This window comes from Cryptococcus neoformans, chromosome 7 (assembly GCF_000149385.1).
Source record: "Cryptococcus neoformans var. neoformans B-3501A chromosome 7, whole genome shotgun sequence".
NCBI lineage: Eukaryota > Fungi > Basidiomycota > Tremellomycetes > Tremellales > Cryptococcaceae > Cryptococcus > Cryptococcus deneoformans.
This window is the reverse complement of record NC_009183.1, coordinates 272,551-285,050: the sequence shown is the minus strand read 5'-3', so window position 1 is coordinate 285,050 and position 12,500 is coordinate 272,551. Positions and strand designations below refer to the sequence as shown.

At 48.8% G+C, this 12,500-nt stretch overlaps 5 protein-coding genes across 5 annotated transcripts in view; 2 read left to right on the top strand and 3 right to left on the bottom strand.

The window, feature by feature from the left end:
• Nucleotides 1-501: 501 nt before the first annotated feature.
• Nucleotides 502-4,132, top strand: CNBG0950 (hypothetical protein; the record flags this gene model as incomplete). The annotated part of the gene is made up of 8 exons (XM_769356.1): nt 502-740; nt 788-1,019; nt 1,083-1,251; nt 1,302-1,810; nt 1,858-2,088; nt 2,143-2,293; nt 2,349-2,618; nt 2,697-4,132. The coding sequence occupies 8 exons, from the start codon at nt 502-504 to the stop codon at nt 4,130-4,132; spliced, it is 3,237 nt and encodes a 1,078-aa protein (XP_774449.1).
• A 552-nt stretch (nt 4,133-4,684) lies between these two features.
• CNBG0940 (hypothetical protein) lies at nt 4,685-7,820 on the top strand (the record flags this gene model as incomplete). The annotated part of the gene is made up of 12 exons (XM_769355.1): nt 4,685-5,093; nt 5,192-5,303; nt 5,359-5,445; nt 5,515-5,638; nt 5,703-5,878; nt 5,927-6,030; nt 6,079-6,164; nt 6,217-6,324; nt 6,371-6,478; nt 6,528-6,719; nt 6,770-7,285; nt 7,338-7,820. The coding sequence occupies 12 exons, from the start codon at nt 4,685-4,687 to the stop codon at nt 7,818-7,820; spliced, it is 2,505 nt and encodes an 834-aa protein (XP_774448.1).
• A 235-nt stretch (nt 7,821-8,055) lies between these two features.
• On the bottom strand, nt 8,056-9,762 carry CNBG0930 (hypothetical protein; the record flags this gene model as incomplete). The annotated part of the gene is made up of 2 exons (XM_769354.1): nt 8,056-9,384; nt 9,490-9,762. The coding sequence occupies 2 exons, from the start codon at nt 9,760-9,762 to the stop codon at nt 8,056-8,058; spliced, it is 1,602 nt and encodes a 533-aa protein (XP_774447.1).
• Nucleotides 9,763-10,111: 349 nt separating this feature from the next.
• CNBG0920 (hypothetical protein) lies at nt 10,112-11,514 on the bottom strand (the record flags this gene model as incomplete). Its single annotated transcript, XM_769353.1, has 8 exons — nt 10,112-10,135; nt 10,192-10,291; nt 10,363-10,555; nt 10,613-10,690; nt 10,826-10,874; nt 10,979-11,026; nt 11,116-11,316; nt 11,389-11,514. The coding sequence occupies 8 exons, from the start codon at nt 11,512-11,514 to the stop codon at nt 10,112-10,114; spliced, it is 819 nt and encodes a 272-aa protein (XP_774446.1).
• A 485-nt stretch (nt 11,515-11,999) lies between these two features.
• CNBG0910 (hypothetical protein) overlaps nt 12,000-12,500 on the bottom strand; it is a gene marked incomplete at both ends in the record, with an annotated part of 642 nt that continues 141 nt past the window's right edge. Inside the window, one exon of the mRNA XM_769352.1 lies at nt 12,000-12,500. This exon is cut by the window's right edge and continues 141 nt beyond it. Coding sequence (XP_774445.1) covers nt 12,000-12,500 — 501 coding nt within the window.

Sequence of the window (12,500 nt, the reverse complement as noted above, 5' to 3'; positions counted from 1 at the left end):
GCTATAGGGGTGGAAAGGGCCCTAAAACTGCCCTCCGCTGAGGTTCAAAACGATGCATACTCTCTTCAGAAGATGCTATGTGGCTGTACTGGGCAATGAGTCAAGGATTGGTCCCACCGTAGCATAGACCTCACCGTTGCGCGTTACCCCAACAAAACAATAAAAGTCAAATCGTCTTTCCTTTTGCTTTGCCATTCTTCCCAACATCTTCAAGTCAGAACTAGACTTTTTAAACAGCGACAACGCAAGACTTCCGGTACGACCGTAAGGCTGGGCCATATTGGCATACCTACCGGTAGAAGTGCAAACTGTTGTATTCAGGACGATAAAGACGGCGGATCGACATCACGACTTACAAGGCGTCTTTTGTGCTTCTACCAACAAGATCGTTTTCTCAGTTGTTATTTGCAAGGCAAGATCAACGGTTAGTTGCGAGCCAAACAACATAACGACGCTTAGGCCACCGAAGACAAGAGAAGGCACTCAATCTATACATATGAGATGACAAACCCCCCATCACCAACACTCTCTTGTCTTCTCACCCCGTGTATACCGTCTTCGTCAGGTTTAAGCACGCCGACTTTTGGCGCTGGCTCACAATCTGGATATGACGGAGAAGCACCTCATGTTTTGCAAAGGGCAATAATGCACGGCGAAGATGTCCCGGAGTCGCCAATTATAGATCGAGATGCTGGAACGGACTTTCCAGATGTGAGTGGTGATCAAGGAGGGTTTGCAGGGTAAGTTTATTTCGACAAAGAAGAGAACGTAAGCTGACTATTCCAAGTCCAAGTAGATCTTTTAGGAAAGCACCTACACCCCAATTTCTTAACGATCCTTCTCCTCAAACCATATTGCCATTATTAGAAGAAGAAGAGGTAGCTCAAGAGCTTAGTGAAAATGTTGACGAAGATAGAGAGCTTCGGACAACTCTGATCCTCCGACATGCATTACAATGGGGTATTGAGCGGGGAGATGTTGAATTGGTCAACTGGCTGGTTTCTCTCAATGGCCGATGGGTAAGTTTGATATTAAAGTTGATAAACGTGTGTCCGAGGTTAATGTTATCATTGTGGTTCTAGCGAAGTATACTAGATCATGAGATACGAGATCTAGAAGATGAAGAAGGCTGGGGAATAGTCGGTATGGCAATACATCACAGCTGTGGTAGACAGGACAGAGAGGAGATTGTTAGGGCCGCAGTGAGTAGATGGGGGGTTAGCGCAGGGCCCCGAGGTGGCCGTGATCGTCGTAGGTACATGATCTTATGACGCCCAAGCTTAAGCTGATCAAGGTGTTAGGTGGCTGGACACCCTTGCATCTGGCTGTACTGGTCTCAACACCTCCGTTAATCTCCTTTCTTCTAAGCCATGGCGCTTCACCACACCTATTGACAAATCGTGGGCTCACCCCTCTCGATCTCGTTGCAGACATACCAGGCCGCGAAGCCATCACCCTATTCCTCGAACACGCCATCTCCGTCCCCCACCCTTCCAGCCCTCGGACATCGACCATCTTCATTCCTAAACTTCCGCCTGCAAGGCAAAAGATGTTGAAAAAACGGAGAAGACGGGCCAGAGGTCATCTGGAGAAGATGGAAGAGCAAGACAGGAAAGAGAAAATACGGATAGAGAGGGCGAAATGGATTGTGGACCAGATAAGAGCGGTAGAAGTTCCGCCGGAGCTGGTTTTTGGGAAGGAAGAAAACTCAAAACGGAAAAGAGAGGACGTAGGGGGATCGGGGTGGTCGGGACAGGATATCGAGGAAGATGATGTGGACAACGAGGATGATGACGTTGAAGAAGATGAGGTGGGTATCTGCACTGATTATCAAATACCATAAATTGACCAAATCAGATGAATCCCGCGTCTATCGCCAACATGCTAGTCTTCTCTCTCGTTAACCTCCCCGAAATCTTTGACATCCTTATCAGCAACTATCAACCGATCTCTCAGCCTTTATCAAAGAGAACACTACCAGCGAATATGTTGTGTTATTATGCGAGGTTTGCTTATCATATGTGCGATGAGACATGGTTAGAGGCGTTGATAGAAGGAGCGATTGAAAGGATCGAAGAGGGTGTATATGTGAGTTCCATAGTTTTCCTATCTCTGAGCGAGTCGTCTGACAACCTCAACTAGGAAAACGTGGAGAATCTGGCATATCTTGCATTTTGGGCCTATAACTCTTGTGTCTTGCTACATCATCTGCAGGCGGATGAGGCGCTTCAAGAAGCGTGTGATGAGCTGGGCCTGTTGGCTATCTTGGAAGAGCTCATCAATGCTATACATGGTACGTCAAGTATCATTTCACATCATTAGGGCGATAGCTGACATTCCATCCTTAGTGTTTGTGATACGTATTGCCGAACGCCGAATTGATACCGTACTTGACGCTGCTATCCTCGATTACGAAACTCTCGAAGATTTTAACGACATCCGTTTCGAAGGCGAATGGTCCTTGTTCCGATCGTTTGTATCCAAGAAGAAGCGCGATACACCCAAGGTAAACAATATATTCGCCGGGGTTAATGGTAGTCCGGGAGGAACGAAAGATGCGGCCGCGTCGTCGATAGGGTCGACAGGACTTAAAGTCCCCAACCGACCACAATCGATGGGTGATTTAAAAACGATGCCGAATGGGCGATCAACCATACACGAATTTAATGCCAACTCTGATAATAATTCTGGACCAGCACGCATAACAGAGATCTTATCCGGAGTGCTAATTGTCCTTCAGCTCTACGAGGTTAACCCCGCGCTCATTGTTCAGGCTTTTTTCCAGATCTATTTTTGGATTGCCTGCGAATTGTTTAACCGCATCCTCACGAGAAGGAAATACCTATGTCGGTCGAAAGCTCTGCAAATCCGGATGAACCTCACTTTCCTCGATGACTGGGTGCGCGCCAATGGGTTGCCTGCTCAAACCTCTACGAAGCATTTCGCCCCCCTCTCTCAGCTCCTGCAATGGCTTCAGTGTCTATCCCGAATCACAGAGTTTGACACTCTCATCGGTACGATGCAGAACATGAAGGCGATTAACCCGTTACAGATGCGTCGGGCTGTCCGTGAATACCGGTACGAGGTCAATGAAGGAAGAATGTCAGATGAGTGTGCACAGTATCTTGTGCAGTTGCAGAAAGACTGGGAGAAACGAAGAGTACAGCTTAGTATGCAAGAAGCCGAGCGGAGGAGGTCGGCTAGTGAATGGTCAGAGAGGAGTTATGATGGGACCGGGATGTCCGGAGGAAGTGGATATGAGGAAAGTGCGACCTTGATTGACGCGCTTTTTGATGGGTCAACGACGTTGGCGGACTTTGTACCTCATTCGGCTCCCGAGTCACTCGGCGAGTTGCTCGATAGCCGTTACATGCTTCCTTTCCTCCTACCGGAAGATAATGCCTACCTCATTGCCACCCCTCCTACCGACGCGGCGTACGCCAACCTCCATATCCCTTCAAGTCCCTTTGTCACTGACACTCCCACTAAACGACCACTTTCTCACACTAGCTATTCGTCTTCTAGATCGATGGGGTACAAAATACCAAATATGGGTAGATTACGCGACTTGCCGCCCGATTTTTTCAAGTGGATGAAAGAAAAGGAGATAGAGTTGAAGCTTGGCCGTGAAGCATTGCGTGTCGAGAAGAAGACCGTACCCGCATTGTCTCACCCGTTAGGACCTAGTCAAAAAGCGAATGCCACTATCAACACGCCTGTTCGACCGCCTCCGGAAGATAAGACTAACCTCACTCCTACCCGCACACCCACTAGCAATCGCCGAAAAAGTGGCAATTTGGCTTCCCCCCTCCCTATCGAAGGTGCAGAGCTTTCAACTACCCTTAGCATGTTGTACCCGTCCACTACACCAACCAAGCTGGGCGCTGGCTTACCCAGCCCGGGATTAAGGTCTAGCGCGTCAATAAATGAGTTGAGGGAGAAGAAATTGGCAGAAAGACCGTTTGAAGCCATTCAAGAGGAAATGCCGAGTCACATCAGGTCAGAGAGCTACGAGATGCGGATGCGAACGACGGAAATGCTGAGACAAAATAGTGCCGAATCGGTCTCTAGCTCGGGCTCTAGGTTGAGTTGCGGTTCAGGAGCTAATGATGACAGCGGGAAGAAAAGGTGATGGAGAATGAATAAAGGTGGAGAGACCAACCGTCCGACTGTGGATGATGGACAGAGGCGGGATGCAAATGAAGACTTGGTTATCGGTCCGGGGGGGGCGGTCGGATGCCTGGGGATGACTGGGATCTGAAGACACCGGAAGGAATGACTCCTAGGACAACGAAGCGGATCTGGGGCTAGATGTGTGTATGTGTACGAGGAGATGACGATTATTGCATCTTTGTAACGAGAATACGATCTACATGCATATTTTATGACGAGCAGGAGGGATTTTACTGCGAGGCGAGATGAGAGGAAAGTAAAGAAGCGGACTGGCTGGGATTTTTCACCTTGAAGACGCGATTTGATCTTTGCAATCCCATTTTTCTTGTTGATCCTGTTTACATAGTCTTCTGTTTGCCGAATTTAGAATCCTGGCAAGGTAAGTGCACATTTTTGTAGGTATACATACATGGCCGGAGGATATCTGATACGCATAGCATAGACAGGCAACCGATGTCGTTACGAAAATAGTTATCGATACCCGCCTAGAAAATAAAAACAGCAGCGAATTATGGGCGACATCATCGAAGGTACAAAACCAACTCTAGATGATCTCTGGGCAGGGGATGAGGATCAGAAGCCCCAGACTCCACCTGTATCGCCACCAAGGTCTCCATCCTTCAAGCACGAGCACAAATCTCCATTTCCTGGATCGACTTCCCCACCTCCGGCATCCCCCATAGGTGAAGAAGATCTCAAACCTCGTACTGCCAGGGCATCATCTTCAACCTCCAAGGTGAAGAGCAGAAAGGCTTCCCCAGAGGAGTTTAAGCCTGTGCTTATAGACGACCTTCCGACCGCGTGGGATGAGGCTCATGAGACGTTCGAAGCGCTGGAGAAGTGCGTGTATGAGAGAAAAGATATTGGGCTGAGTAAGGAGAACGATGAGATGATGGTGTGCGAGTGTGTCTATAATAGACGTGAGTCGTGGATACATTATAGCTCTGGCTGGACGTAGCTCCGGTGGCGATGGGGGATGGAGCTGCGAGTGACGCGGGTGCTGACGGAGGCGTCGCAGATGACCCAGACGCTGACCCTTGTGGACCTGATTCGGATTGCATCAACCGTGCATTGTATATCGAGTGTATCGCGGGGGAATGTAGAGCGGGCAAGCACTGTCATAACCAGCAGTACGTGAAGTACATAGGCAGAATGGCGAAAGGGCCCGACTGATGGGCGGCTTAGATTCTCGAAGAGGCAGTATGCCAACGTGGATGTGGTCCTTACGGAGAAAAAGGGCTACGGATTGAGAGCGAGCTCGACCATTCCAGCGTCAGTTGATTACATTTCCCCACCCATGATTTTCATGTGATGAGGTAAAGCTGATGTATGATTGCGCAGGAATACGCTCATCTACGAGTATATTGGTGAGGTGGTGGCGGAGAAAACATTCAGAAAGAGGATGCAGCAGTATGCAGATGAAGGCATACGGCATTTCTACTTTATGATGCTTCAGAAAGAAGAGGTTGGTGCTCTAACGGTTATACTATGCCCTTTAAGCGTGCGCTAATGTACTGGCCGTTCAATAGTACATTGATGCGACCAAGAAGGGTGGGATAGGTAGATTCGCTAATCACTCTTGTAACCCCAATTGTGAAGTGCAAAAATGGGTGGTGGGACGTAGATTGCGAATGGGTATCTTCACGAAGAGAGATGTGATCAAAGGGGAGGAGATTACTTTCAACTATAACGTCGACCGATATGGGTGAGTCATAGAAATTCCATTAAAACCCACTTCTGACACTCTGATTAGCCATGATGCCCAAACTTGTTACTGTGGAGAACCGAATTGTGTCGGAACCATTGGTGGAAAGACTCAGACCGATATTGGTACTATGAACGATCTGTTTTTGGATGGTAGGTTGCTTGACATTAAACAGAGTGTCCATAACTGACTTGTTGTAGCTTTGGGCATTACGGATGAAGTCGAGGCCATGGGTATGAAGGGCAGCAAGAAGAAGAAGTCAAGGCAACTTGACGAAGACTTTGTCGTGAGTTATCTCATTACAATGCGAGAAGCGCATTCCTAATAAACGATCATAGCCTATTCTCCGACCCATTAGTGCGCACGAGGTCCAGAAAGTTGCTGCCGCCATTCGACAGTCTATGGAGAACAAGAAGATGATGTCAAGGTTATTGCAACGTATTCAGGTAAGTTTATTTCTCACTGTTGAGACCGTTACTAACTTGTTTACAGATGACCGATGACGGGGCAATGCACCGCCAGCTCATGAGGATGCACGGTTTCAGTCTCATGTACATGGTGTTGACTGAGTTGGCGGACGATAACGAGATTGTGCTTCTTGTGAGTGACGAAATATCAACCTGAATTTCAACAGCTAAGCACTTCATAGGCTCTTGAGAGTATGAACAAGTGGAAGCTTCAGATCCGTAACAAGATTGAAGATTCCAAAATTGAAGAGCCTGTTAAAGCGCTCAGCCAAAGCGGAGATGAGAAGATCTGCGGGTTGGCTAAGCAGCTTATCGAGTATTGGTCTACTCTCGAACTTTCTTATAAGATTCCTCGTGTTTCCAAAATTGCATCTGTGAGTAGTCTAAAAGGCAGCGAAATGGAAATAACTGACGCGGACTTTAGCTTGATGCCGATGATGAAGCGGGTACACAGACCATTGCTGAAGCCAATGTCGTATCTGCAGCCCGTCGTCCTGACGCTTGGGAGAACACTCAAGAAATCCAAATCGATATTGCTCCCGTCCGTCCCCGCACTCTGCCCGTCTCACGTCCTCGCCCTCCTCCTCCTCCACCACCTCTCCCTGTCAAGAAACCTGCGCTCAATTCCATGAGCTCCACTGATCGTCTAAAGCTCGATGCAATTATCGCCATGGCGGAGCAGACTGTCCAAGCTCAAGCAGCTGCCGCGGCAGTGGAAGCGACAGCTTCTCCCCAAGCGGGCTCCAGTAGGTCCGGAAGCAGACCTGCGGAAGACGAGGAAAGAAGAAAGAGGCAGAAAAGAACGCATATGACAGAGGAGGAGTTAGCGGAACAGAAGGAGAGGAGGTTGAGGAAGCTTATCGGTGCGGTTGTCGTCAAGTCAATGAACAAGTACAAAGACATGATGGAGCACGATACTTTCAAAAAGTATGCCAGAGAAGTGAGTCAAACCAAATCATCGCTATTTCAACATTCGCTGATAGGCTACTTAGTGCACCGATACTCTGGTCAAGAAGGAGAAGAAAAGAAATCCTTCTTATCAAGATGTCAAGCACCCTTCACTATCTGACGATAAGAAAGCCAAGATCAAGTCCTTTACCAAAGATTACACTCACAAAATCCTGAAGCATCTCAAGGAGAAGGGCAAGCTTCGCAATCCGAAGAGCTCCTCGTCCCTAAGAACTAATAGCAACGACCCGCGTCAAGCGGCCTCATCATCTACCAACGGTGACACCCCCAGCATATCTACTACCCCTTCACAGGGAGCCACCCAAAGGCTACGAGATGGAGAATTGGTGGATGACATCTTTGGCGCCGATGAAGATATGGTGATGGACCTCGATGAAGACACACCTGAAATGCAAAACGATCACCCTGCACCTCCTTCAGTTCCCCCGGCTACACCTCCTTTACCACCTGTTCATGTTGAAGTCGTGGATAACGTGTCTACACCTACATCGCAATGGGAAACATGATGTGGTAAAGTCGGATGAGACAGGTCTGGAGACTGTGACGGATGCATGGAAGGAAAGAAGAGTTTGAGACATGCCTTTATGTACAGGATCATTCGGAGTAATTGTATGGTTGCTATGGGTGTTAATCGGTGTATCAGAGTTCAGCACTGGCGAGTACAGTCATAGTAAAATGCATGCCGCCATTATAGGCCATCCGTCTCATTCAATACAATGCAAATGTGTCAAACTTTAATGCTCACTCCCAGTCCTTCCACGCTTCCAATCCTGTCACTTCCTTCCCCTTCGCCAATCTCCTAGCGACGTCCACCCCAGAAAGCACGCAATCATTCACACCCACTCCACCGTATCCGCTCCCAACCAAGCTCAACTTCCCATTCCATTCTCCACTCTCAATCGCCTCATGCATTTCGCGCAAACGAGCACCATGCCCCGGAAGATACGTAGGAATACAGTTATGATGAATGTTACAGACCGTCAAGATAGGCTTGACGTTTCGAAGATGCGGGAAAATGGTATTGAGGTGTTGGATGGCGAGTGGTAAGAGTTCTTCCGGGTCACTGGGAGGTGAGATTCGCGGGGAGTAGTTTGCCCAGTACGGACCACCCATCATCAATGTGAGCTTCGTCACCTGTCCACCCAGCTCAGGAGGGTGGGGGGGTAAAGCTGTTGAGTCGAAGATGACACCGAGGACCCCCGAGGGGTTCGGGCTCGGGTTCGGGTTGAGGTTGGTGGGTGGACGAGGAACAAGATAGCCGAAGCCTGCAGAGTGAATGGATGTGGGTGGAAGGGGATATACGACGTTGACAACTCCAACGCATGTGGAGGGATTGTGTGTAAGGTGGGGTAAAGGAGAAGAGAGGGTGCGAGCAAGAACTCTGGGAGGTAGGGCGGAGATGACATGGGAAGTTGAAAGGGAGTGGCTGTGGGTGTGGATAGCAATTTTCTGGTTTGAGGAAAGCTCAATCTTGCGTACAGGTTCCCCTAAGATGATTTCCACACCCCGGGACGAAATTCTGTCCAGTAGTTTGTCCGTCATTGTGCCCAAACCACCTTTGATGCCGTACAAACTCCATTTTTCCCTCTCCTTGCCTACTTCTCCCAACTCTTCCCACTCTCGCTTCTCCTCAGCCTTCTCCGCCGCTGTCTTAGTTCCTAGCAGCATGCCAATTACCACAGAACCATACTTCCTCTCTGCTTCCCACAGTGAGGGAAAAGCCGATCTGAGGGAAAGCTGCGAAGAAGAGGCAGCATAGATACCATGAACCATAGCTGAGGCCAGGTTGTCCGCCACATTATCGCCAAATCGTCTGCGGAAGAATGCATCCACAGACTCATCTTTATCAGCAGTCAGATGTTTCCTTGGTGCTTTTGGTTTGAGAGGTTCAGATAAACCTGCTGAGAGAAGACCTTTGAGAAGAGGTGGCTGGCGGCCAAGAAAAGATGTAAGGGAAGAGGGGAGCGCCGTCAGTTTCGAAGTGGAGTAGTCCAGTAAGAATCGATTTTGAGCAGATGGATGAGAGAACGGGATAGGCATGATATCGTTCTCCAGCCCGAGATCTTCCAACTTTAGTAATATATTAGTATAGACCACGACAAGTCCGCGTGTCAGCAGATTGTAAAACACCTTGAATGATTGGCTCTTCGCCGACATGCCAGAACAGACACTTACCATCTTCAGCATGCTTGCCGCTCCTCTACTTCCTCTAGGCCGTATACTCCTAGGCCCAGTCTCGATGCCCACCACTCCCTCTCTCATTTGCCCCCTTTGATCCTTGAACCCCAGTTCATGTTTCTGAGAATCGATCCACCCGCCAACTCTTGATGTGCCCTCGACCAGGGAGATTTTGGTACTCGCCGGAAGGACACGGGACAGGTGGTAGGCAGTCGAGAGGCCTGAGAGGCCACCTCCGAGGATTGTTATATGTTTTGGTGGGGGGGACATCGTTTTAGGGATTGCAAAAGAAGTAGCCAATAGAAATGAGGTGATTGGAACAAAATATATACGGTCGAGTCTCTGACTTTGTCGGTTGGAAAATGCGTCACGGGTGGAAACGGAAAGTGGAGGTCCCCCTCCACCGGCAGGTGTTGATAGAAGATACATACACAGCATGGGCGCATTTGGAAAAATTGGCTCCACGTTCTCCAACACCTTCCAATTGGCATGGGCAAGAAGCACATTTCAGAGCTAATTAGGGCTGAGCAAATAGGGACACAGCACTAATATCCAATACAATCATTTATTCATTCCCAATACTGCGATATATCAAACGACAAGATATTTATTTAATATTTCACGACATGTCAACATCACCAGCCTACAGTAGTTTCCATTAATCAGCTTCGATACATCCGATATTTAGATTAAACTCACCGCATCCTGCTTCATGAACGAGTCCAACTCTTTATCCAGATCGTCTGGCTTGACGTCTTGTCGTCGAGGTCGGCCGCCGGCATTACCACCACGTCCTCGTCTGATAGAACAAGTACGACATTAGCATCTTCTCCTCCTCCTGATATTCCTTTGGGGAATGACGAGACTTACCCGCCACGAGCACCACGTGCCACCTTCGCACCTCTATCATTAGCAACACGAGCAGATGCATTAGTACCGGGAGCGCCTTGAATCCTAGAAAGCAAGTTTTGACCTGAAGCGGCACCACGACCAGCACCTGGACGGCCGCGAATAGCGGGGGGCGGGAATCGAGGGACGGCGAACCGAATTGAAATAGTTTGACCTGCAAGAATCGCGCATGTCAGTCGAGAAACCGCCGACAGAAAGAAACGAAACGAACCCTTGGTCATGGCACCGTCAAACTTGTTGATCGCTATCTTGGCTTGCTGAACATTGGCGTATTCCATCCAAGCTGAACCTGTTGATCGTCCAGAGCGGTCATACTATCGACTGAGAGAAATGTCAGTTCCCGTGCGTCAAGCGACCAAGCGAAATGAACGTACGAGATGGAATAGAGAAAAAGACGCAAAACATGAGCATCAATCCTTCTTACTTCTATGCTCCTCGCCCTTTGTCGTGCCCAAATCTGCCGAGAAACCCTTCTTGAGAGAGGTGAGGCATCCATAAATAGGACTACATCTTCCGGAACGGACGATTCTTGGACGATGACAAAATGACGGGAGGTTGAATTGAATTATACGCTTACAACAATAGTGGGACCGGTGACAATTTCACCAGCTTGAGAAAAGATTGACTAGAATCTCAAGTCAGCACCTTGCCAATCGCCACCTTACACGTATCCACGTTTCCTCAATAAAGTCAGGATTCCTTCGTCCTACCAACCTTCAAATCTTCGGCAGAAACCTCATAGTGCAATCCAATGATTTCAATCCTTGGAGACTCCCTAGAAAATACAGGACTACCAGTCGTAAGGGGCACAGGAGCCCGGGATGGCGCGACCGCAGGTCGTCCACCTCGAGTGGCACCCGGTCCGCGGTAGGCGTCATGGGTCCACTTCTCTGAAGTTGACCTTGGGGGAGGCCTCTACATCAAACAATCAAAAACAAGGTATCGTCAACGTTTGTACATTTGGGGATTGGATGTCAAAGGACGAACGGCGTAAGGCGTCTGTCGGGGCGTGTTACCGGCAGAATGTCGTGGACCATGAGGCCTTCGCTGTTGTTGGGGCTTTGGTTGCCTCTTGTCGGCAATAATGTCATCGAGAGACTTGTCCACGTCCATGGCTGTTGCGTTGAGAAGGAAAATTAAAAAAAAGTGAGAGATGGAAGACGTGAAGTGCGGATAATATGAGCGGAGCGTCGGAGCAGGAAAATGAGACGTGGGATGAGCCTGATTCTTTTCCGCTGCATTCAATGAGCCTGATAACTCCAATTCAGTGTTTTTCTTTCAGCAGACTCTTTCTTCGTTCATGACAACCGATATTTACATGTGTGTATGCACGACAAAATAGATATATTGCATGAAAGACTCTCAACTCCTTCAAGGAAGCAATGCAACATTGGAAAAATGATGTGACGGGAAGCAACAGAAAAAGCCTTTGGAGAATATACTGGTACCCATGCCGCCCTAGCTTGTGGTCGCCGTCTGCAAATGTTTCTGCGATACGCTTTTTATACGGGTTTGAGGTATTCTATTCTCTGTATACCACTTCAAAACTAAGACTCGATCACCCAACCTATATTTTCTAACAGTGTATAAGCACCACCCTACGCCGTAACCTGAGCTGCTACCACATCCCCTTCCTTCTCTCCCCGCCTCTTCTCTACCAAAGCCACCAACTCTTTGACAACATCCTTCACCCGTCCATCGTACTCCTTCAACCATGCCTCATCCCCATGTATCCTTTCTTTTCCCCTGATCAATTCTCCCGCTATCTTCACCTCGACCCCTTTCTCCACCACCTTCATATCTAATCCCCCACCACAAATGGTCTTAAGCTGGTCGTGGACCTTTGAACCGCCATGCCCACCGAGGGTAATGAGTCCCACAGGAAGGTCGACCCATTCATTGAAAAGATGGTCAAGCGCATTTTTGAGAGGTGCAGGGAGGGACCAATTGTATTGCGGTGTGATTATGATGGCTCCGTCCCATCCCAGAACAGTGGCAGACCACTTTCGTACAGATTCGTCTTTGTACGCATCAGGCAGTGTATCCTTTGGGTGACCGGCAGGCGGTATATCCTCGAGGAGGAGTGGGAGTGGGTGTCC